At 40.8% G+C, this 25,730-nt stretch overlaps 2 protein-coding genes across 4 annotated transcripts in view; one reads left to right on the top strand and one right to left on the bottom strand.

Moving 5' to 3' along the window:
• Nucleotides 1-65: 65 nt before the first annotated feature.
• Nucleotides 66-2,471, top strand: LOC103141013 (RING finger protein 222). The gene has a single exon (XM_016673523.1). The coding sequence runs from the start codon at nucleotides 1,546-1,548 to the stop codon at nucleotides 2,170-2,172; it is 627 nt and encodes a 208-aa protein (XP_016529009.1). The 5' UTR covers nucleotides 66-1,545; the 3' UTR covers nucleotides 2,173-2,471.
• A 1,269-nt stretch (nucleotides 2,472-3,740) lies between these two features.
• The window catches only part of arhgap44a (Rho GTPase activating protein 44a), a 32,385-nt gene continuing 10,395 nt past the window's right edge, over nucleotides 3,741-25,730 (bottom strand). The window contains exons 2-23 of one of the 3 annotated variants that reach the window (XM_007556288.2): nucleotides 23,467-23,506; nucleotides 21,769-21,888; nucleotides 21,591-21,667; nucleotides 21,372-21,483; nucleotides 21,214-21,290; nucleotides 20,950-21,064; nucleotides 20,743-20,811; nucleotides 20,209-20,290; nucleotides 19,783-19,910; nucleotides 19,483-19,594; nucleotides 18,502-18,583; nucleotides 18,244-18,324; nucleotides 17,749-17,862; nucleotides 17,573-17,664; nucleotides 16,203-16,392; nucleotides 15,355-15,372; nucleotides 15,060-15,248; nucleotides 13,476-13,988; nucleotides 10,780-10,925; nucleotides 10,292-10,678; nucleotides 9,589-9,640; nucleotides 7,633-7,716 (exon numbers count right to left, since the gene is read on the bottom strand). In XM_007556288.2, the coding sequence (XP_007556350.2) occupies nucleotides 9,633-9,640; nucleotides 10,292-10,678; nucleotides 10,780-10,925; nucleotides 13,476-13,988; nucleotides 15,060-15,248; nucleotides 15,355-15,372; nucleotides 16,203-16,392; nucleotides 17,573-17,664; nucleotides 17,749-17,862; nucleotides 18,244-18,324; nucleotides 18,502-18,583; nucleotides 19,483-19,594; nucleotides 19,783-19,910; nucleotides 20,209-20,290; nucleotides 20,743-20,811; nucleotides 20,950-21,064; nucleotides 21,214-21,290; nucleotides 21,372-21,483; nucleotides 21,591-21,667; nucleotides 21,769-21,888; nucleotides 23,467-23,506 (2,752 nt within the window). In that variant the 3' untranslated portion in view covers nucleotides 7,633-7,716; nucleotides 9,589-9,632. Of the gene's footprint in view, nucleotides 7,717-9,588; nucleotides 9,641-10,291; nucleotides 10,679-10,779; nucleotides 10,926-13,475; nucleotides 13,989-15,059; nucleotides 15,249-15,354; nucleotides 15,373-16,202; nucleotides 16,393-17,572; nucleotides 17,665-17,748; nucleotides 17,863-18,243; nucleotides 18,325-18,501; nucleotides 18,584-19,482; nucleotides 19,595-19,782; nucleotides 19,911-20,208; nucleotides 20,291-20,742; nucleotides 20,812-20,949; nucleotides 21,065-21,213; nucleotides 21,291-21,371; nucleotides 21,484-21,590; nucleotides 21,668-21,768; nucleotides 21,889-23,466; nucleotides 23,507-25,730 lie in introns of all 3 variants that reach the window. The other 2 variants (XM_016673520.1, XM_007556286.2) reach the window with 2 other exon arrangements.

The following is a 25,730-nucleotide window of genomic DNA, read 5'->3' on the forward strand; positions in this document are numbered from 1 at the left end:
TTTTGATTAAATATACGTTTCAATCAAAACCATCCATCCATCCATCCATCCATCCATCCATCCATCCATCCATCCATCCGTCCATCCATCCATCCATCCATCCATCCATCCATGTCATTGGCTCACCAAACTAAAACATGGCTATTAAAGTACACAGAACAAACAGTGCATTCACATTTAAACCAGTTTAGAGTAGTTTACATGTGGCGTTACATTCCTACCCTAAGGGGCTAACCCTAACATGCATGCTTAGTGGACTGTGGAAGACAGCAGGGACATCCATTGGCTGAAGTGTGGACAAATTTAGAGAATGTCCTTTTTTGTAAGAGTAAAAAAAAAATGTTTGCACATGAAACATTTCAAGATGCAGAAATTAAACAAATTTGTATTCAATGTTTCACACTGTATGTTCCAAAGTTACTTGTATGTTTCTTGAATCAATTGAAGTTAGCACAATTGTTTTCCACTCATAAAAGGTCTTTTCCTCATTCATTTTTCTCATCTGGTCATATTCACAGAAAAGAAATTAGTAATGCAGACTGACCTAAATCACAAAAAGCTTCTTGATAGGTGAAATCAAATAGGTCTTTTTTGCAGTGTATGTAAACATTTGGTCACAATACACTCACAATTTATTTTATTACATAAGACTTATACATTGCATATTGCACTTTCCTCCTATTTACTTATTTTTATCTTGTATCACTAAGTATGCTCCACGTTCCTCCTGTAATTGTCCCCTGGAGATCAATAAAATCGTTTTTCTTTTTTTTTCTTTTTCTTTTTTTCCTTTTTTAATTGAACTGAATATAATTAAGACTCTTTGCTAAGAACCCCATTTTTTTTAAATCTTGACTCAATTCTTAATGGAATAGATTAAACAAGGTATCTGACCATCCCTCAGAGATTTTAAAAGATCCATATTGTTCATGGTAGCATAGGTGGCTGCTGAACATTTGTCAGCTGCACTGCACATCCATGATTCGAATCTCCAATCACATCCCAAAGGTTCTCTGCTGGAGTGAGATCTGGTCGTTGTGGAGGCCATTTTATTTTGCAGGTATACATTTATGTAAAGTTTTTTTTTTCCTGTAACACAGTTAGGTGTAGTTATTTTTAGTGGCCACAAGGTGGTGCATAACAGCCAGAAAACAAAATGCTCCATACGAAAATGAATACAACGAAAGAACTGTCTCACCTGTCAGAAGTTCTTCTGAAAGTTTCAGTGTTTTTTGTTAAACACTTGAAAAACTAATGAAACAAATTATTGGACAAACATAGTTAACATAGCCAAACAAGCACCACTGACAGTGAGAGACGCGCGTTGAGGATCATAAAATATGTACCACTTAAGACGTTGAACTGGATCCAATTGGACAGGTTTCTGCTGTCACAGGTGACAGGCCCTGTTTTACAAGACTATCTGGCCTCCACCCAAAGCCGCGGCGCAGTCAATGAGGAACAATGAACTAGGAGCACCTCGGTGCTCCTTCACTAAGGGTTCTTATTGTGAGACAACCCGTTTTCAGTATTTACTACCTCTACATGGCACTTTTCAAAGAGGACAGCCAAGACGACACACCGGAGTGTCCAGTATGCTACGAGATCCTGTCGGGCACTGAGCGGACTTTAAGCTGCGGACATGTATTCTGTCACGACTGCTTGGTCAAAACGCTGGTCAGCATTAACAGCGACGGAGTCATCAGGGACACAATTGCCTGCCCCATCTGCCGACATCTGACGTTCATCAAGAGGCAAAAGGAATCGCTGGTGGCACTCTCAGCGACCAAGTATCCAGATGAAGAACAGACTCTGGAGGTGCCTCTTCCTCCGACGGCGGCGCAGCTCCGGAGCGCACGGCGCGCCTCCGGGGGCAGCTTACTGAGCGGAGTTAACCGGATAGCCCACTGCTGCGGGAGTATCTTTCGACGAGCCCGTCAGGAGAGGTTAAACGGACACAAACACAACGCGTGTCAGATCTTCATCATAAGTGCCCAGGGGCGACCGATGGCAGAGGAGGATGCGCTCGATGTTGTGATGACAGTGGTTCACCCTCAGCGCAGGGAGAGTCGCAGGGTCTGCACCACGGCGCGATGCTTGCTCTGTCTGCTGACAACCTTTACTGTTCTGGCATTGGTGGCCGCGACTTTACCTTGGATTTTGTTGGCATAGTGCTGCTGAAGATGCACAACATACAAGATCCAAGTGGAAACGATTAAAGAACCTATAGGGACAATGTTTCCTTGGAAATCAACGTTGTTGTGCATGTGAGTTTCACTGATCAGCAATGTATCAAGATATGAACTGTATGTTCAAGTATTTAGTTGTAGTCATATTGGACTATAGCTCTGTAGTGACAAATTAATTAATTTATCTCGATTAAAGTGATTAATAAAACAAAGACTTATATTGGCACATAATGTATATTGCTAAGCAACAGTCTAAATTAAAATTTTGCCTTGACAACAAGATGAATTAGTCATCAAATTCATGCTCATCATGAATAACAGCCTCTGTTTTCCAGCCTTGTAACCCCAACTCAACAAACAATCCTTAGATATTCAGAATGTTGCTAAAGAGGCCCGGATAATGCTGTGGTGTGTTGCTGTCTGCTGTGTTTCCAAGAAGCAATACACGAGTTTGTGGCCGAACCTGTAAAGCCACAGCCTCCCACTTTTCCAGGTAGAAACATTGCATTGCTCAAGTATTCACACACCTAGTACTCTTTCACATTATGTCACTTTACAAACACAGATTTCAGAGTGTTTTCCTGGGACAACACGTGACAGGGATAAAGCAGCTGATCCTTGGAACTCATAGGAACATTAAGTTCACATGTGATCATTTAAAAAAAAACACAAAATTAGGCACTAATTTATGTTGATCTATGGATTAAAGTCACAATAATATCAACTGAAGCGTGTGGTTGTAGCAAACTATGATCATAAAGCAGGGAATGATGAATCCAACGATAACCTTCGAGTCTTACTGAAGTTTTTATCTTTACGAATTATAGAAATGAGAACCAGCAAGAATCCTTTAACCAGTTACTCATAAAGACAGTGTAAAGGGAGACACCTTTGAAGGATCTGTTAGAAATAATTCATGCTCCCACAGTACCCTGAAGGAGATGAGCTTTACCTGTCTACTGTAAGGAGAGACACTGCTTGACTGATTAGATTACAAGAGTCCTTCAGGATACACAGCATCAGATCAAGACAAAAATATTGAACGTTAGATCACAATCAGTCGCTAAAAGAACCATTTTTAACAAACTCAAGCATTGGCAGTTCATTGTGCATTTTGTGGCTGAGCTTTAGGAGAGGTTAGACTCATCCTCTGTATGAATCACCATTATTTCCCCCACTATCTTCCTGTTGCAGTTCTTCATCCGACCTGCTTGGCCAGTTCAGCTGGTTACACACCTCAACAGACTTCTGCTACTTAATCACAAATTTGTTTCTCACATGTTAGTAATGTTAGTAATAATCCCTATTTAACTTCCATTTCAACAGACTGAATCCCCCCAAAAATGCATCACGTTACATGAGAGAAGAAAGAGAGAAAGAGCGTGAAGATGGTATCAAAATAAGGCCAAAGACAGAATGACAAGGCTCAGTGAACAAAATGTTCTAGCTCCTAAGTTAGTAGCAGGATATAAAAGACATGCCTTCACAACAAAACCCACAGAGGGTTGATGTTTGTTGATGGAAGGAAATAAAGCAGCAATGACCAAGTGGGGTTATTAAAAATGTAGAGTTTAATATATATTTATTTCTGACATTCTGATAAGGATTGCAGGTAGGCTTCACAGTACACACTGTGTTCCACTCATTATGCTAAGCAGAGAATGAAGGGTTGGGCATGGTGGGCTCGACAAGCGGCAGATTTAGTTTATACATTAGTTGTGAAAGCAGAAGGAGGCTGTACATCCACAGGCAACCTACACTCCTCCTCTGTATTGCTCAAAATCCCACAAGAGAGCGTCCATTGCGTTTCGCATTCTCTCACAATCCCTTGACACGACAGTGATTAACGAAAGGACGTGGTCTGTTTAAAAATATTTTCCAAGTGCATGCATGACTCTTTTTGTCCCTTCCTGATTTAAATCCACACAATATGCAAATAAACTTGGCTTTGCTTTGGCGCGACATACCTGGTGATAAAGTAAAAATAGACCTATAGCCATTAAAAGCAACAGAACTGTGTATCATTAGGTGGAAGAAGTTGCTCTAACTAATATGCACTTAAAAACATAGCTGTAGTTAGTTTACAGCAGCAACCAAAAATAAGGACTCACATTTTTTGGGAAAGTACAGATGTTTTGTTGTTGTTTTGTTTTGTTTTGTTTGTAGCTTAATTATAACACCTATAATGAATTAAGTGCATGCTTCCAGCTTGGCTGTGAGTTCCAGTTATGATGCTTAAAAGCGTTAGAGTAATACTGCCATGTTCTGTTAACAACACGTGCCAACAGTTCTGAACTAACTTCATCCAATCCTAACACTCACTTAACCTGTAGAGCAGTCTACCACTAAAATAAAATCTGCACCAGTCACATTCAGAGATAGTTTTGCCTCTGCGCATGAACATATGGATCCGGCACACGAAATAAAAACTTCTAACACACATTGATTATTCCTGTTGTTCAAAAGTAACAAAGAGTGAGGGCACTTGCAATTATTGTCATAAAGTTACCACAACTATCAAGATAATCAACATCACCAGAATCTTCATAGAGATAGTCAGTCTATTGAGAACACACACACACTGAGGCATACCATAGATCCCATATTGGGAGTACATAAGCTAAACTTAATTTTTGGATTCATCTTAAAAAAATGCTTTACTATGAACTCAATGGCTTCTTTAAAGTAGGTTCGGAAAAAGGCAATTTTGAGCTCTTTTTTTGGACTAAGGTGGCCCAGTAAACTCTGTAAATGTGCTTTAATTAACACCATCACTGCTCTGTGATGATTAGTATTACATAGAAAAGTGATTCTGCTGCAGCTCCCATCTGCTAAATTTCAAAATTCTCCAGTGCCTTGCAGTAGCATTAATACCCTTGGAACCTTTTTCATATTTCATATTCCTCTAGTTCCAACCTAAGTGAAAGCCAGTGCACCAAACAGCCTTCCAAAGTCACTTAATCAGCAAAAAAAAAAAAAAAAAAAAGAGTCCTTCTGTGAGTGATGTAATCTCAGTATAAATCTATCTGTTCTGTGAAGGCCTCAAAGATTTGTTATAGAACATTAACGACAAAACAGCAGCCTGACAATCAAGGAACAGAAAGAAACGTCAGGGATAGAGTTGTTCAGCTATTCTAAGTGAACAACTTAATATGGCACAAATGCAAATCTATCAATATATAGCCCTCCGCTAAAACTGACAAGGCAGGCAAGGAGAGCATTGAGAAGCAGGTTAGAGGCCCATGGGGGCTCTGGAGGAGCAACAGAGATCCACAGCAACAGAGAAATGCAGGGTATATGAAAGAAGATGTTCGGGTCAGAGTTCATTAAATCCCTTCATGCAAAATTCTATGTGTGACAGAAAATTAAGACCCCACTATAAAAGATGGTTTAAGCAGCATCATGCAGTGGGGGTTGCTTTTCTACCAACGGGGCAGAGAATCTGGTCAGAGTTGATGAGAACATGGGAGAAAAAAACTGGGAGAGAACCTGTGAGAGGCCACAAAAGATTGGTGACTGGAGTGAATGTTCACCTTTCAGTGGCATACCAACTCTAAACAAAACGCGGAATGATTTACATCAAAGCATATCCATGTGTTAGTAAGATCTAGAATTAAGAAATACTGGTAAGATTTGAAAACTGAGGTTAACAGACTCTCTATCCAATCTGCCTAAGATTGAGCTATTCTAAAAAAAAAACAAAAAACAAAAACAACCCCCCCAAAAAAGAAACAGAAGCATATAAACCCCCAAAATGATGTCTCTGCATCTTCCCCCTCATTGTTATGCATTGCCATGTTTTGGTCAATAGAACAAAGTGAAGTTTGCTGCAGAGAAAGAGTTCAAGATGTAGTAATACTTCTGTAAGGCACTTTATAATCGTCTTGGATTAAAATTAAAAAATTATTTGGGTATTTCAAGAGTAATGTTTTTTTTTTTTTTTTTTTAATGCAGATAGACCTGAACATTTTAGATGGAGGAATCATAAGCCGATCGTTAAGAGCTAGAACAGGACTGGAGATCTCAGATGAGTTGCTGCAGAGGGAACATTCTCCATGTCTGCTGCAGCACTATAGTAAAACGGTGTAAAAGTGAAGAAAAAAAAAACAACAATGTGAATCTACAGTACAACCTGTTCATTGTGTGCAGGGACAAAATATAACATCAAAATTTTAATCATGTCATTTTCTACACGATAAATATCAGCACATATATTAATATCATTATATGTTCCAGATATGCATTTTACATATAATTTTCCTCTCAATTTTATATACATAAACCTATGTACAGTCTTTGTATTTACACTCAGGGGTCAAAGGTCACTGAACCTGAAGCACTTGAAACAAAGTTAAGAGAGAGAATCACACAAACATAAAGGCAGTGTAGTCCTTCATCCGTCATCGTCAAGCTGCAGCATCCTAGCAGGCGTGAGGGTCAGGATTTACTCTCCGAGGGAAACAAAATTTGAAGATCAACACTTAGAAAGTAAAACAAAATCACTCAGAGGCCCTGAATCCGATCAAGCAGATCACTCACATCGGTTCGTCATGCAAAAACAACGTGGTGCTTCTTCCAAACGGAACAACGGGTGCAAGTAGAAAAAGCTTAAATTACAATAACATTCTTCTGATTATGTGCTGGTACAATGCAGAGTGAGTTTAGGTGAGTTTTACCTGTACATGTGTAAACACCTATTTTTTTCCCAGGTGGAGTAAAAATGAAGGGACTTTATTTAAACCGAGTTAAATGTTCCGTCCTGCATGGAAAGCCTGCCTTAAAGGGCCCAGTGTGTTTCCGACGTGTGCAAAGTTGAATACCCTGTGAGCCCCGCTCCCACTCTGTCTGTGTTTCAACCTGAGGATGAGATTTGCTCCAAACCATGCCAGTCTCCCGAAAGCCACTCGTTTGCACAACCTGCGGACGTCATATTGCAATTTGATTGCATGTTCTTATAAGGCAAAACAAAATAACTACCAAAAGATCGCGAAACGTAGAGCATTGCACCGTGAAACAAAATGACAAAGTAAAGCAAATAAGCAAAAAATAAATCGGTGATAAAAAATATCTTTATGTAATACTTATCTATTTCCCAGTCTTTTCTCTTTAAAGGCAACAGTTCATCCACTATGGCATTTTGGTGTTTTTTTTTTGGTTTGTTTTGTTTGTAGTCACATAAACGTAAAAGAAGCAGCTGAGAAAGATTAGTTTTCTTTGCAGCCTGTAGCAGGATGTGAGGAAAGGTTCATGTTCTGGTTTCAGGTGGGCATTTGGTGAGGCCAGTCATTGTGTTTCCGTCAGGCCTTGGTGTTGACAGTTCAAAGCATGTACAGCCACTGGGACGCTGGTAAATGATGCCTCGGGGTTATAGGTCATAGAATGGTGCTCTGGGGCTCCTCCTCAGGCACAGCGTCCCCCTCTGGAGAGTCTATCACTGCCAGGGACCTCCTGCAGGGGGCACCGCTGAACTCATCGATGAGGCTGTCCAGATTGACATTGATGGAGGGGATTTCATAATTGAAGATATCTAATGGTGAGCATGATGGGGGGGAAAAGGTAAGTGTGAAGAGTGAAATAGTGAAAATGGTAATCGTGAGTGACAAAAAGAGGAAAGGGGAAGGCATATGATGATGATAATGAAGTAAAAAAAAAATGGAAGAAAGCAGAAGTAATATTAATGCTTCTTATTTGAACTCATAGTGAGCGGTTTAAAGAACTCAGTAGATTATACGTGCTTCACATTCTACACAGGGATGTTTCCAGTTTGACGTTAACCGTAGCAAACAGTTAGTGTTGCACAGTGCCAAAAGTATTCACACTCCACAAACCTTCTCACATTTTGTCACATTGTAACCACAAACTTTACTGTATTGCAACGTCCACAAAGTAGCACATCGTTTCGAAGTGGAAAGGGTATATGACTATCAAAGTCACTTAGGCATACAATCTGAAAAGTGCGGCCTGTGTGTGCACTCTGCCACATTTATCTGATAACCATTAATAAAACTGTTTTTCAGAGGTTTTAAGATTTTATTGAATTGTATGTAACTCAGTATAAACCCAATTGTTATATCAAGGCCTCAGAGTTTTTTTAAAGGGAATATTAATAAGCAAACTCTATCATAAAGACATAGGAATACATAGGAATACATTCAACAAGTAAAGCATGGTTTTCAATTAAGCGGGGAGACGTTTTAGTCAGTTTAGGCCTGACTTAAATGACAGTAGAATAGAAATATCCTTTATCGTCCCACAGTGGGGAAATTCAGTTATCACATCAGCTAACTAAGGCAAGCGGGACCACCATGTTCACACAACAGTTAAAAAATTTAAAAATAAGAAAAACATACTCTGTCGTATGCACAAATTCACAACATAAGAACAATGGTGTGCTGCAGTTATTTAAAAAGATCTTTTTTCAATTGAGAATCTGCTGAAAAGCTACTGCTGTCTAAGATTGAGACTGAGTTACTTTGCAACTTTTTGGAATTTTATTTGCAAAATAATTATTAAACAAGACCTATGCTCTGCTTTGTGTAGTTCATTTACATAATCTCAATAAAATAAATCTGAAAGGTTTTCGGCTAGAATGCGACAAAATGTGTCAAAGGTTCATGGGATGATAACTATTGTAAAGTAAAGTATGTCACAGCTTTTTGAAACTTCAAAGAACAGCAACACATTTCTTTTGTCAGCAAAAAAAAAAAAATATCCAACAACACGGTGACACACCACACGTCTACAACAACAGCCAAAACACAGAGGCAACAAGATGTGTGTGTGTGTGGAACTCTGTGGAGAAAGATGGCACTGAGACACCAAGTGGCTTAAAGTAACAATGGAAATCTCATTAATTCTGCTCACAGTATTTGCAGAAACTGTCGCTAATCTAGTGTGTTGCACCGTTTACTGGAAGCCACACGTCCAAACAGACTGATGACTATTCCTGTGTAGGAATGAGGTGGAACGTGGGAAGAGGAAGCAGAGGTTACGAAAAGCAATGAACCGGCCGAGTAGAAGAGCAGGAGCGGGTAGGGTGGGGTTACCTGAAGACCCCCGGAAAAAAGTGGCAGGGGGATGCCTGCCAGCACGATACTCGGAAATAAAAAGGCACAGGAAGGGAGCGGGGGGAGGGAGCTGTTTAGGATGGACCTTTGTAAGCAATGGTTACTGCAATGTGAGCTCAGTGTGGTGCACTCTGGGAAATCCTTGAGCCATGCACCACTGGTTGACCAACAAAGTGCAAAAATACAATATTGCTGTTAAGAGGGTAATAGAAGATCTGATTGAGAGCTGGGGGTAAGTGTTTGAGGCAGGCTGCAGGAAACCCCAGAGGCATCCACACTACGATGCCAGGCAGTGAGATGGAGTGCATGGGGCGAGGGGCGGTCTGGCTTACCCTAAAAGTCCCCCTCACACTTAGCCCACACTGAATCCCTGGCCTCACACAGCTGCAAAGTACACAATAGTAGCAAGGGGGGGACAAGAGAATGATAAATATAACAAAAAAAAAAAAAAAAAACGATTGATATATATTAATAAAACACCTGATCATCAGAACATAATACTGTAAATATAATGTGGGATTCTCTGGCTATGTTTCCATGTCTGCTCACAGGGAGAGAGACACTTGTCTTGAGCGAACTGTGTAAGCCTCTGACCTACCTCTGCCGCATGGGGTGGGGGTCTGGGCAACACAGATAAACAGAGAGCACATGATGAATCTAATGGCAAACTTCCATACAAGCAGGACGAGCTATGCTGTTTTGATGTTTCCACTGGTTACCCAGAAACATCATCACATAACACAAGCAATGAATACATAGGTTAGGAGATCTGCTCGCTAAGGCGCAAAAATGCTAACGTTCACATTGCATAATTCTCAGGTGTCTGTGTCTAAGAGGCCTCTTTGTTTTCTCATTCCGATTTTTGTTTGAGGAGTCATTTAAAGGGACAAGGGGTCTTCTGTGTCTACAGTCCTAAAGGGTCCTACACTCGTCCACTGTCTCCATTCGACAGAGCCACAGCGAGTCTGAGAGCGGGCCGCTGCAGCCCCACCTGTGGTGGCGGTGGGGAAGTGGTTTCCAGAGGCTGGTGTTTACCTGTAGACATGCTCTCTCCAGGAGACAGTCCATCCAGGAGGCCCTGCTCCAGAGGCTGAGGGACTGGAGCCAGGGGCGGGGGCGCTAGGGGCGGCTGAGGAGGAGGCAGGCTTGGTCTCTGCCTAGGTTTAGGGGCAGGCCGCGACTTGGTGAGTGTCCCAGAGAGAGAGGGCGGAGATGATAGTGAGTGGGTTGGCCCGAGTGGAGTCTGCCCAGGGGAGGACGGCGGTACTTGCCCTGGAGGACAGGTCAGTCCGTACGGGGAAGGGGTACTGGGAGGTGTAGGGGACAGGCTTACAGGTGATGGCTGACCTGTGGACTGGTCAGACATCCCTCCAGACTGGGCGTAAGGGACCTTTGGAGGCACAGGGGCCAACTTCTTGGAACCTAAAATCACAGAGAGCATTTTGATTACTTTGAATATATCAATACAAAACATTTTTAGGTTTTGGGAGCCAGTGAGAGCTCACAGCAAGAGAGGTAGTAACCTTTGCGGAGGGCGTGAGGGCTGTGCTCAGTTGAGTGGGGGCACTGACTGCTGCTCTGAGGGCTGCAGCTAGGGGGCACTGTTGGACTTGCCACCTGGATGCCTTTGTGCCCAATCACAGGGGAAAGCTCTTTACTCTTTAGCGAACTGAAAAGTAGGCAGATATTATCATGTGAACCAGGATGAAAACAGCAAATCATTAAAAAAAAAAGAATAGAAAGAAACTGGACTGTCTGCTTTATGTCACCTCAACACCAAAACACCCATAACCACCATCATCACCATCACTTGTAACAGATAAATTATACCAGAATTAAAAATGGGTTCTGAAAATCACAATATATGAAGAACAAAAACACAACTAACAGTTAAAACTTGACAGTCATAAGACTACGGACATGCTTAAAGTAAATAATGTTAGAAGTTCAAGAAAGCCTCAAAGATAGTTGTTATAATCGTGCAAAGCTGCAACATTTTCCAAATATCTACACTATGTATGACATGAAAAAGCAGAGGAAGCTGATTTTTCTTTTCACTTTTACCTACTAAATACACTGACATGCAATACTTTCTTGAAATAAACAGAGGTCCAATTTTTGTAGACCTGCAAATCATTGTAGATATATGTGACTTATTAAAAACGACATAAATACAAATTTCTTGACTTTTTGAGATTTAATTATTTTATTTATTTTCTTGGTTAGATGTATTATTATTACTCTTAAAAAATAATACATCTGGTTAGATGTATTATTATTACTCTACATTTAGATTTAATTTTTTTTTTTCAAAAGTGTGCTGACTGTAAGTAAGTGGAGGTTTGCGGTCCTATTGACTAATGAAAGCAAAAAATAAAAGCGGACAGTAGGAGACATATACTTTGTGTTGAACCTACAACACAGAGACATTCAGAGGGCCAAGAATGGCCTACTTAAAGCACAAATTAAAAGAACAATTAATGGTTAAAAAAGTCTCATGAACTCCCTCAGTGATTGGAGGTTAAATGCAAATTTGCAGCCTTCATTCGAGACTGTTTCTTAAAATTGTAGATGGAAGGGTCAATGCAGCATCAAATTCAAATAATTTTATTATTATTACATTTGGCTTGATTGTAGTTTTATTTCAGGCTAGAAATCAATGGCATCTCAATGTTTTGTCTCATTAATGTTTCAGGTTTTTCTGCAGTGTGTTGCAGATTTAACACACAGATTAGGATACATACTAACAAACGGATTAAAGTTGATCAGGGAAGTTATGAAATATCTTAAGTCTGTAACATCTGCATCTAGTGTCAAAACAAATGAAATAATGGTGCAGTCGATACCTGTAGTGGGTTTATTTTATGCCACCCTGATGCTTTCACCTGTTCTGTGTGCTGTACTCTTCAGTCAGACAGATGTCCATATTAAAACAATGAGCTGTGCAGAGAAAAGCTAAAATGATAGTCATCAAACTTTATGTTTAAAGCAAACCACTACATTTAAAAAGCTGAAAAATGACCTATCTCAATGTTTTTTTAAGCAGACAATTAACTTGAAGCATTATGAGGCAAAAATATCAACAAGTCATATCAACATAAAGAATAAATGTTATGTTATCACTACAGCAAACTTCAACCTGTGAATAATTTTAGCAGGAACAAGACATGCGCTTACAGAAGTGGAGTCACATATTCATGAAAAAGTCCTAGTAAAACCATTGAAACATCAGTTGCTCTCAAGACGTATTGTAGCATTTAAAACAGTTTTCAGATTACCATATTAGAATAAATAACAAAACTAGTTTAAGTAATTTAATGCTTAAAAAAACGACTGAGGGCTAATTATTCATGTGCACATTTATTTCAAATAACTTTAAAGCTCTTGAGTTTTTAAGTTGTTGGCCTGGAGAGCATTGGTTTTAATGTCGCCTCTTTGTAGAGGCAAACTGCAGTTCTTAAACAACTTAGTATCACCAGTAAAAACAAACAGATAAATAATAATAATAATAATAATAATAATAATAATAATAATAATAATCTGTGAAATTTTCAATTTCCTAGGAGAAATTGTGCTGAAGAACTGGCTTTGGAATCCCCCTGATAAAAATTCAATTAGGCTTTTTTCTGTGTGTTCAGTTTGTGTTTCAGCTAAATTTCTAACCGCAGCAGATCTCCACCTCGCTCGGACATTGGTGAGATTTTTGTTATTCGAGTTTTACCGAGGAGTTGTGTGTCACAAGCAGGGGTGTGACTGGGATGACAAAGTTTTGTCTGGTTGACTCACATTCTCCTTTCTTTGTGTAAGTAAAACCAGCAAAACAACGAGTTAGGAAAAAGGCCAAAGTCAACATTAGACTACAAAATTAGGAGCTTTGCTCAAATAGACTTTTGATCAGGCATCTAAAGCTCAGTTAAAAGGTTTAACAATACTTAAAAAAATGCTTTGAATGAGCTGGTTAAAAAACAAACAAACAAACAAAAAAAACACTGTAAACGTAAACATTAAAACAACCAAATATCATTTGAACAGTTCTGGTTGGAGAGACATCCCACTTCAAAACACTTTTCCAGACAACCTGAGCGTCAAAGAACCAGAAGTCAACTGAAAGGGGAGGGGTGAAAAAGCAAAAAGCAAAATCTGAGCCAGCGAGCTAGAAGAGAAAAACAGCTGGCGCTCTGTGATGCACCCACAGTGGCCACAGGAGTGTTGTATTTACCTAGTCAGCCTGGGGGGTCCTCTCTCTCGGACACATGGACAGGCAGCCCACGGCGGGGGTGGGGGAGCGGACGAAGGGAGGCTAGGGGGGTTGCTGTGACTTTGGTCATGGCGGGTTAGTAGCAGGGGGGTTTTGACATAGAGCGGAGAAGCGTTAGTGTCGAGCGGAGGGGCTTGTGACAAGTCACCTGGCGGGCTGTGCTTGGGGAAGTGCAGGCAGCTAGGTTTGGGGTTTGAATTGATGTCGAGTGACGAGGAGGAGGAGGAAGAAGAGGAGGAAGGGGGCGGGGCGGGAGGAGTGAAGCCAGACCAGCGCACTGGGGGTGGTGGCGAGCCAGGGGGCTGGGACTCGGGACCTGGTGCCACAGGACGAGCGCAAGGTGGGGGTTTGGGATAAAAGTGGTGGGGGACGGAGTGGCACGAGGAGGAAGGGTAAGGAGGGGGCGGCCGGTCCTCCCCAGGGGTTGGGTGGGCAAAAGAGGTGTCTGGCCGATTGAGCGACACGTTCTCTGAGCTGTAGACATTAAGAGAATAGACAGTACAAATAAAACAGCTCTAGAGGTTGAACAGGGAATCGCAGTGGAGAAATAAAGAATAATAAAGTTGCTGCCATGATTCGGTGTTAGTTAGTCTGTTGCTCAAACACGGTGTAAAAAAAAAAAAAAAAAGCATTTTAGGCAAAGGTTATGGCACCAGCCTTCAGACACAGCCAGCCCAGTTCAAAGTGCAAATACAAAGACAAGCACAAAGAAAAAGCAGAAAAAAGAGTGTTTTATTGGCAAAGGAAAAGAATACAGCGTGTAACACTTCCTCTGTGATCACCTTGTGTCTGCACACTGCAGAGAGCTCTGAGGATCTTTCTCTGGGAGCCAAAGCGTTCATCCGCAGCTCACAATATTATCAAGCGGATCTCCTCACTGCTGGAAATGGAAACCGGAATTCGCAATATATGACTTGTTTGCATCCCGGGTCCTGCAGTCAGCCCAGGGCAGTGTGAAACAGACACAAAACCCTTTCAATGGCTGAAAGAGCCGCGGGAAATGAGGATAAAAGCAAGCCAAACCAGAAGCCAAATTATCTCGTCTGCCACATGGGCCGAAAAAATGACTGAGGGTTGATTATTCATGTGCTTGAAGGTGATAATGAAAGCCCAGAAATGTTGAAATCAGTGTGTCGAAACAGAAAAAAAAAAGAAATAAATGAACTGCAAGCTAAAAAGCCAAAGCATTACTGACAGACAGGATATTTTAGCATGCTTGCGAGGACCAAAAAAACATTGAAGCTCAGCGCCATAAACGTAGATCCAAATTCACCACAGAATTTGGACAAAAAAAAAGAAAGGAAAAAGTTACACAGTCACGAATACATGACAAAGAAGTGAAGTGAGAACTTAACAATGCAGAGAGAGAGAAACAGAACGGAATTAGACTGAGACATCGTGGAGACGTTGCAAATTAATGAAGAAAATGGGTGACACATCCTCCCGTCTGAGAATGCTTATGGTGGTGATGATGGTGGTGAAAGTAAGAATGACCTGCTGCGAATACGTGAGCAACAAGGAGACAGCGTCCCTGCGGCGACTTACCAAACCCTTTCTCCAAGCGGCGGCGTGGCGGAGGGCGAGGTGGCGAGCTCGCCGGGTTGCTCGGGGATGAGCGTGTCAGCGGGGGAGCCGGGTCCTTGCATGCCAGGAGGGGTGGAAGAAGTCTTGCGCGTCAGCGTGGAGGAACCCTTGCGAGACACCCAGGAGGTATCCATCACTCTGACGCCCATGCTGGTGAGAAACGCGAGAGTCACGCACGTCGGTGGCAACATTAAGATGAATTTAGCTGGGACAGGGAGGGAGGGAAAGAAGTGGGAACAACGGAATGATACGGTACCTTTGTATCTTCCTAATGCTGCGTTAGTAGGGGAGATAAGAGGCAAAAGGGATATGAGGTCATAAGTGATGCAGATACGGTTCACAGTACAAGAGTAGAAGACGAGACACTCTGGCGGTGGTCAGGGAGAAGGGAAGTTCGGGAGGCGAGAGGAGGTTCACGACAACAACTGACTCCTGTGGAGAATCCAGTTCATTTCCATACATATTCATGACTTGAAATGAACTGAAAACGAATCCTAGCTGCCTTTCAGTAACCTGTATCTGTTACTGCTTTACTAACTTGGTTTCTTATTTCTCATCATCATTTTTCTCTTTGCACTGGCAGAGTGAATGAGTCAGGCCAGGTGACGCACTAGCCAGACTGTGAGGGTGGAGCTTGGTGTGGGAGGACATGAAGATAAGTCAAGAAAAATATTTCCCTGAAAAAAAAACAAAAAGAAAAAAAAACAAAAAAAACACTTGCAGCCCTCTATCAGCAGCTTGTTGCTATAGAGACGATGATACTAAGGCAATTCAGACCCCCGTTGTTGATGAATCCTGAGAACATGGGGGTGTATTTCTATGTAGGAGAATGATAAGTGGGCAGATACTAGGATGCTCATCTGTCTTGTCACGTGTGGAGGTTTCAAAGACATGAGGCACAAAATGTAGATTTTCTTAATGTTTTCTGAACGTTTCCCCACTTAGGCACATCTATTCAATCTCAGATGCATGAGACGAGACGAGGATAAGAAGAAAGGGAGAAAGAGAGAGAGCGAGACGAGACGAGGATAAGAAGAAAGGGAGAAAGAGAGAGAGCGAGAGCGAGCAAGACGGGCGGGAGAAAAGCAGCACTTGCCATCATACCCGTCTTTCTTGTAAAACTCCAGCATCATGTTGTCAGTGGCGACACTCAGTGGGCGTCGGCTCTGGTCGTGCTGCTGCTGCTGCTTGCGTTCCGACTGGTCCATGTCCGGAGAGGGCATGGAGCTGTAGTTGGAGTTGTGGTTGGTGTGAATCGGGCTCCCGTAGCAGCCTGTCAGATTGAACTCGATCTCTGCGGGCGGAGGCGCACACACACACACACACACACACAGACACATCAGCAAACTGCAACACAGGGCCATCTGAAAGGATTTCAATCCAAACACATTCTCTTGAGATTTTATGTCGTGGACTAACACAAAGTGATCGTAAAGCAGAAGGAAAAGGGATCTGTGACGTTCAAATTGTTTTAACCAAAAGAGATCTAAAAAGCTGGATGTATTCAGGCGCGGCTGAGTTGATACTTAAAATCCACTTTTTGCAGTTACAGCTGCAAGTCTTTTGAGTTATGTCTCTGTCAGGTTTGAACACACCTTATTCCTGCAAAACAGGATTTTGGATTTTGATGTGGCCTTTGACTGGGTCACTGTAACACACCTGTACCAACCAGTATCTTTAGGCTTGTTGTCCTTATGGAGGTCGTTTCAGTCAGTATTTCAGTCAACAATGGATTTTTTTCAAGCCACTCTTCCTGATTTATAGACTGCGTGACTAATAGATGTCCAATTAACACATTCTGCCACATCAGTCTTTTGGCTTTTTCTCAACAATTTTCTCCTTGCCAGGCTTGTTAGTTTAGGTAAGTAGCCATGTCATGGTTTCCATTTGTTCCTTTGTCTTCAAGATGTTCAGTATTGGCCAGAAGGTTCTGCAAGAAACTTCTTAGGCCTTCGCATAACAGAAGTATTTATACTCAGATTAAACTGCACAGAGGCCCTATTTACTAATTTGTTGACTTCTGAAAGCAATAGGCTGTATCTGATTGTACTTGGAGTTATCAGTAAAGGCAGAATATATTTATTAAACAACTTTTTGATTCATATCATGTATCATTTCTCTTTCATATCTAGATGAGGCCAATACACCCATACATAGACTTTTATTTATCAAAGCTACAGAAGATATAGATGACTTTTTGTATTATAAATACAGAATTGAAATGAATGTACAGTAATATGCTGCAAACATAAAGAAAAAAATGGATTTGCACTGTGAATTGTCTAAATAAGAGTTTCTGCAGATGTGTCTGATCTAGAAATACTGATCTAATACACAGAAGCAAAGAGGGCAACAAAATAAGGAAGTATCTTCACCAAGGTGATTTGATAACCCAGTATAGTTGCATAGCTACAAACTATGTTTCCTAGCCTCATTCTAATGGTCCCTCCTCTATGTATTAATGTAATTCTGACCTCCAGGGAAGAACCAGTCGGCATGCTGAATAATCGGCTCAATGATGCCAACAATCTGCAGAGAAACAGTGGTCATCATCTCCGTCATGTTCCTAGAAAGAAGAAACATAGCGTCTTGTTTACACGCAAATCAGACCCAACATTTGGTAAATCAATAATGCAGCAGGAATACATACGGTTCTGTTTGAGTCCACAGCAAGTTAGGTCCGAGGACAATGGCCATGTTACCAGGAGTCATTTTGTTCGAGTCCTGATATTCACTCAGCTTGGCTAAAAATTTTATAAGATATCTGCAGGATTGGACAGAAAAGTCCAAAGTCAAGGTGACATATTTTTTCAATTCTTAAGGAATCTGTTTTTTTTTGTTGTTGTTTTTCTCATTTGTAAAAAAAAAAACAAAACAAAACATCATTTCAGTCATGTTATTGGTAAGACACCTTACAATATTTATAATTACATGTTGGAAAAAATACAGCAGTTCATGTCTTCAGGTTGTCAATACTGAAAAAGACTGACTATACTATCTCCTTTTAAACTTGCTTTAACTTTTAAGAAGGGAATACATTTAGAAAGTCAGAAAAAATTTTAGGGAAGATTTATACACACTCACTCGTATTATGAACGGCATAACAAAACCATTCAATCTGCTAAAAAAAGACAAAACAGCTCACCTGAAATTGTTTAGGTTGTCTGTGGGGAGTTTTTCACATACTGCCATTAAGGCTTGTAGTCTCTTGTCCATATCTTGAATGCTGTGGAAATATTAGCGACAAAAATAAAATTCTAACATTTTTTTATTTTTTTTATTTTTTGGTTTCACATTTTATTAAATGTCATCATTCTTTATGAAGACTTTGGACTACTTTCTAGTCATCATAGCCAATGGCATAATCCAAGAAATGTTTTTTAACGAGAGAAAATCAACTCACTTGGAGGCCTGAATCCATTCATCATAAAGTTCAGTGGTCATTAGTGGCTCTGGGAGTTCACGGAGGTATGATTTCAGGGCCCCTGCGGACGTAAAAAATGAAAAAGAGGAGGGAAAAAAAATTGGTCAGCTCTCTCAGAGGGTGGAGGGATGTTTTCTTTTTTTTTTTCTCTTTCTTTCAAGAGCTTGTGAGGCCATGCCCCATATTCCCTCCCCTCCAGCGGGCCCTTGTAGTTAGTACAGCTGCCAGATTCAGCTCGTTCAACACAGCTTTCATGTGTTCATACGTTTAAAAGACAGCGTTATCTGGTCGGGATTATGGCGAGTCTTTATACAGCTTCTGTCAACCCTCTTATAGCGCTTCGAAAAAGTTCTAATACTACTTTAATATTTCCTTTTATCTCACTTCACAACCATTCCAGTATATTTTATTGAGGTTTAATGATTATTTCAGCACAGAGCAGTGCATAGCCTGGAAGAAGTGACTGAACTCTGTGAATGACCATGAGTAGGCAGGTCTGCAGTTGAGTCATGCTGTTGTTATGTTTAGTTGTTGAATTGAGCAAGATGGTCAAAGTTTTTTCTGATGCGTTTAAAGTTCTCTACAACTCTTCCCTGATCTGGCTCGTGTGTTTGTTGGTATTTACTATGGTGTGCTTGCTAATGTTCCCCAAATACATTTCTGAGGCCTTCACATAACATGGAAAGATTCCTGAAGGCAACTGACTTTATTTATTTAGCGGGAATCAGAGTAAAGGGGGTTGAACATGCACTTTTTTTTTTTTGTGTCAAATTTAGGAAGCTTCAAAAAAAGCACCTTTAGATTTGTGGTAGTTAAAGTTTGGCTACAAACGATTTTCTTTCTCAGCACCTTATGTCCAAAACCCACGAGGAACTAAACTGAAGAACAAATCTTTTCCCGCATGAAAATCTTTGTATTTCATTCCAAAGGACTTTGAATATGTGTGTGGGTGACGTTCACCTGCGATGGCGTGCGGGTCAGAGGAATACTCCTGGACGTCAAGAACTCCGCAGTCCAGCGAAGCTTTCAGCTTCTTCAGCTTGGAGGCAGATGGAGCCACTCTGAAGAGGCCCTGCAGACGACGCACCATGGAAATTGCATTAACACGACATGAATAAATACATATTTTAAACCCTTTAAGTGCAATCCTACAGCTGTATGCATTTGGGCTCATTTTGAATGCAGCAAACAAAACACAACTAAATTCACACCCACAAGGTGTAAGTTTTGCATGAGTGTGAGGGCGTGCTTGTGCTGTACCTCCTCTTGCATGCCACATTCTAACAGCATGGTGACGCAGGCCTCAATGGGAAATGCAATCTCTCTCCCACTAATATTCAGGTGCTCCTCCAGAGACTTGCCAAATGATGGCTTCTCCACCCACGCCTCTGCAACACGCAAAGCGAAAACACAGATGCGAGACGACGTAAGTTGTTCACAAAGAACATTTTCCAGGAGACAAAATCTAAAAATGTGAACTGTATATGCAAATGAATCCAGTCTTGCATTGTGTTTAAGCCAGTGTGCTTTAATTATTACAGTATATAATTATTGCTAAATTATGGAGTCATTTGACATCTTGGAGAAATTAAGTTCTCTTTTTATAAAGCTGCCGTTATATAGCTTCAGGTGCAGAAACAGAACGGAGCTCTGCTCAGACACCTCCGCGCTCTGTGGATGACTCACCTTGGTGAGCTTTAATCTGGGGCAGGACACTGTGAAGTATTTCTAATGACTTCCTGTGATACTCTGCCTGTGTTTCTATTAGCTAGAGAGGGGTGAAAGGGAAAAGGCAATCACAACACGCAGAAATGCATATGCAGTGCTGAAAAAAGTATTCTTACGCTTGAACTTTCTTTTTTTTTTACATTTTCTCATGCAAAACAACAACTTTTTATATATTTTACTGGGATTTTATTTGAAAGACCAAAAGAAAGTAGATCAGATTTAAATTAAACCTTTTTTGGCCTGCATGTAAAACATATGCAATACACATAATTGAGGAACTTCTTTTTTCTTCAACTTCATAATAATGCATGACTTTGTTTTAGTCCCTCTGAAATCCCAGCGGAATACATTATAGCTTTAATGAGATAAATTGTGCAATAGATTGTGGTGGATAAACATTCTAATAATCTCATTAAAAGACACACTTGCTTCTGTGTGTGACTTTGAGTAAAAGGAAAAAAAATCAGTAGCTTAAAAATGTGATTTACTTACTGTCTGGAAGAAGTTTGCATAGTCTATTTCTTTGGCCACAAAATTGTACATATCTGCTGACAGCTGATCCTAAAAATTAAAGTGGAGAATTAAAGATCCCGGCAGCGTGGTCCACTTATGTCTAATGTGTTCACAACATTTATAAATCAGAGAGGAAAAGACACCAAGGAGGACATGATTAATGATTTGCTCCGTCTGGTGACTCACTCTACAAATCTCCATCCTATTGGCTGTTTCCTCCATCTCCTCTCTGAGGGACTCGGACTTGGCGCCGGGCTGCATTGTGCTTGGATGGCTGGATGACTTGGATGACTGCTGATATCTGTGGTGGGAAAAAAAAACAAACAAAAAAAAAAAACAAAACAGAAGTACTGCTCTGGATATGTCGTTTATCCGGCACATTTTTTACCATGAGTGTTACATTAACAGGAGCGGATTGCAGCCTGGGATTTAAACATAAACGTCTTTCACCTTGTTCGCGCTGAGTCCATGTCCAAAACAAGTTTCGCTAAGTGTTTTCTCTGCTTCTGGATGTTGGGAATATCCACCTACAGATGAAAATACCAGTAATTGCGATGTAAGGGACGAGAAATAAAGCGCATGAGGCTGAACGTTTGTATTAGTTTCACCTCTGCAAGCACGTAAAGAGGCTCCACCACATCTCTTTCTATTTGGAGCTCAAACTGCAGCAGCTCCTGGGCCAGCTTGTCTTCTGTGTCCCCACACAACTTCAGCATCTTTCTGTTGCATGGCAACCAAGAGAATACACGATCAATGACATAGAAAACGTTAATCAAGAAAGAAGGAAAGAAAATAAATTGGTAATTAAAGATGACTGTGTGCGTTACCCCAGGAGAGAGTCATCCCCCAGCACCGCCGCTCCCTCCTCCATGCACTGTGCCAAGATTGTGAGCGGAAGCTTTTTCTGACGGCAGAGAGAGAGAGAAAGAGAGAGATAACGTTACGAAGACATCATCGTCAGTCACCGTGCAGCTTTCCATCACCGTCACAGAGGCGGGCACTCACAGAAGGTGACTTGACAGATCTCTTCTCGGTGTCAGTGCCCTGCTGACCCTGCAGGCAGGCGGTCAGTTTCTTGTGAGTGCTATGTGTCACCTGCTTGACCAGATCCAGACGCTTCTCCACCTGCACACAGGCGGCCACACGCAGGAAAGCAGCTGAGTGCTAATGTCTGCGCGAGGACGCAACGCTGTTCTCACAGCTGCACACGTCTGTCACCTCTCTGCAAGCTTAGCAATTCATCAGGAGTTTACATTTCAGATCAGCATCATGATAACTGCCTTTGGGTATTAAAACTTTCTAAGACGTAATCACTAAACGTTTATGTACGGCAGAGGATTAGGGCCACTGGGAAAAAAAATAAAAAAATCTGACTTTAATCTCAGAATTCTGACTTTAATCTCAGAATTTTGACCTTTTTGTCAGAATTCTGAGATTAAAGTCAGATTTTTTTTTCCAGTGGAACCTAATCCTCTTCCACATTTATGTCATGCCACTACTACAGTTTAAAATTTAAATTAGGTGTGCCAGAAATTTCTCTCGCTACATGTAGTATTGCAGCACTTCCATTATAAATAATGCTGTCTAGCTGACTGAAAAATAAATCCTTTTTTTATTTTTTTAAAACTCAGTAACAAGTAATTAGGAGTATTTCTAATTACAAAAATCATTGACTCTAGAGGGCAGTAAAGGAGAATTGTTGACAAAGTAATGGGAGATATTTAAAATTTCCAGAATAAAACAAGACATCAAACAACAATAATGAATAAAACGGAAATGAAAAAAAAACACGCACACACCCATTAATAAAACGAATTATGAAGTATCTGTAAACAAAATTGCCCTTCAAAAAATATAAATCAACACAATGTAAATGCTATTAATTGATTAATCACTTATTAGGGCAGTGGAAAACTGTCCCCACTCTCAGCAGACAGACTAATAAACTAGCTAACATTGCTTTGCTTTACTCCCACTGTTGCTTTATAAAGAACAAAACTGTAGAGTTGTCAACTCTCACTCTTCTGGAGTGAGAGTTGAGCTTTTCTTATATTTCTCACTTCCTCACTCTGTTGAGATAAATCTCACAACAAATAATAAAGGTGCAAAGACTCAAAAGCAAACCACTGTTCTTCACACCACAAGCAAATATGCAGAATAAAATAAAGTTAGTAGTTTTCAAGTGATTATTACCTAACTAGATGATTTTACTTTGACATTTAGTCAGGAGCTGCAGTCAGCGACGTTCCAACTAAAACAGTGCTAAGGGTGGGGCTCCTTTATTTTCAAGCTATATTTCCTTACAGCTGCAGTAACCTTTCATGTTATTAAGGTTAAAGTGTAGTACCTCCCTTTTTTCAGCCAGCTAACTGGCAGTGCACAGCAAAATGTGGGAAAGTGCTGTATTATCTGGTGCTCTGTGAAAATATTGCAAACTCCAGTTAATCCAGCGCTTTCTCTGCAGTTTGTTAAAAAGGCCTTAAAACATTCAAAATGTATGAGGGAATTTTTTTTTTACCAATTTGGAAACCATAATTTTTACAGGCTTGTTCCATCTTGACACTGGCATCTGTCCTATGCCTCATACACACTAAGTGAAAACGGCTTGGACACCGAGTCCTTAATGTGAGGTTACTGATTTCAGTCCAGTTCATGCTGTTAGCCACGCTTTTCTAACACAAACACATCTTTACTGCAGCTCACCTGTAGAAGATCATCACTCAGCACTTCGGTTTTTTCTGCCCTGTATGGATAAAAGTTTGAAACAAAGTTTGGATATTAGTCGATTCAGGCTTATATATATATATATATATTTTTTTTTTAGCACATTTCAACTTAAAGCTGAACTGTTAAATGCATAAAGACATGACAAAGACTTTAACATTCCATGATATTTATTCTTAGAGCAGCATCTTCGGCTCTATTTTGTCGTTATGTCTTCACATGTCCCAACATGGATGAACTCATTAACCTTCTGAACATCATCTGTGTGGGAGTTGCTGCCAAATGGGTCACCCGCTTTCCCCGCACCTGTACGAGAGAGAGTGTGTGTTTATGTGGCTGCCTCTCCGGCGACTCATGATCTCAAGCGCCACTTAACAACAGCTTATTAAAGCCCCTGATTCAATATGCCACTTCCTACTGAGGTGCTCTGCGTCCCACTGTGACTCCCGCAGGCGGGGGGCTCGACTCAGGCCCGTAAGTGAGGGCAGAGCTGCGATGTTGATGAGGCTGATAAAGCCACTCAGTCAAAGAAGTGAGCCAGGTTATTAGCTTAAGAACAAGCAAACCAGTGGAAGTCAGAAATAAATGCTCTCTGCTCTGTTCAGGCAGCTTGTGTTTGATAACTTCAGCCCTTTAGTGATTAAGGTGTTTTCAATAGAAACCTTTCATTTGATTTAGAGGAATGAAGAAAATAAGTTGAATTCTATTCCAGAATATATTTTTTATAGCAAATTACATGTCTAACCCCACCCAATCAGAGAGAACTCTGTTGAGAAATTACTGTTTAGAGAAAAAAAAAAAAAAAAAAAAAGACGGCTTCAGGCTTACAGGAGCCTGCAGAGCGTCTGAACGAACCACACCTGCGTACCCCCAGAATCCAGTAAGAATGCTCTTTCTGCCCTTCAACTTCCTGTCTGCACAGCCCCTTCCTGCAATTGTGCCTGAACCATGCAAATCTCAGCGGCAAATAATGAATGAGAATTTGTGTTTAGCAAAAGAATGGGCAAGACCTCGGTTTGTTGGTCAAATATTCATCAACATAAAATCAGCAACTTGGAGCTGAAATACTCTTTTCGTGTTCAAAGCAAGTTTGCTAAATGCACACCGTGGCACTCGAGAAGCTGCTGTTTGTTGTTGACTTATATTTTTATTCTAGTATATTTAAAAAATCTTGCTGACAAGTCAGAACTGCGCCTCAATGATGTCAGTTATTAATATTCTCTCTGGACCAAGATGTGAACATGGAGCCATGAGAACTGGGTTACACCAAGTGCCAGTCCTTCTTCTCTCAGCTGACCACTCCACTCTCTGAACTGCAAGTGGAAAATACAGGAAATGCTTTCATGAATGCCTAGGAAATATGTAGATTGATTGGATATCACTGCAGTCATGACAATAGAAGACAGTTTGTTGGACTAAGAAAGCCTGTGAAAGCTACTAGGAACTGCTTAGGCACCTTTCAGATGGACTAAGACAGCAACATGATGTTAAAGATCAGCTATAAAATTGGAGGACTAAGCAGAGTTTTGGCGCTATCCTCTAATGGTCACATCGTGATGCATCATCATGCCCACACTGGGCTCGTGGGATTCTATGCCGCTTGATTTCTGTGCAACTTTTAGCACCGCTGTGTGCATTTGGCTCTTCTGCCACTCCTCTGACTGCAACAGAATAAGTCTCACCAAGAAACTGAAATTAAAAAGTCAGCATGCTGTGCTGTTTATCAAGTAAAGTTTTCAGCAGAGTAGAAGCGCACACACCTCCAAACTGCATAGAGGCTGGCTGTTGGAATATTGAGAGAAGTTATTTGGATTTTCTAGACACTAAGAGAAGTTGCTAGTAGAAATACAAATTGTGTTTGTCATGCTGTCCAAGAGAAGCAATGGTATCCCATTTAGCAAAGGGGTGAGAACGGAGAAAACACATTACACATGAATCAACAGTGATTCATGTGGTTTATGATAGAAATAATAGAAAAGCTATTCATTACAAAAAAAGAATAATAATAACCAAAATGAGTGTGGACAACAGAGGTTCAGTGACATCAGCTCAGAGATAAAGAAGCATTTTGTATTTTCTTCAAAATCAATCCTTCAGACTCCATTTGCCAACATAAAAGCACACAACAGCATTTTGTGCCTGTAAAGAAACCCTTCACCTGCATCCTCTTGGGCTGCTGATAAGATGAAATAAATACAGTTCTCACAATGTTTCCCCCTCCACTGTAAGACTGAAATTGATGA

The sequence above is a fragment of the Poecilia formosa genome, unplaced genomic scaffold (genome assembly GCF_000485575.1).
Source record: "Poecilia formosa unplaced genomic scaffold, Poecilia_formosa-5.1.2 Scaffold78, whole genome shotgun sequence".
Lineage (NCBI taxonomy): Eukaryota > Metazoa > Chordata > Actinopteri > Cyprinodontiformes > Poeciliidae > Poecilia > Poecilia formosa.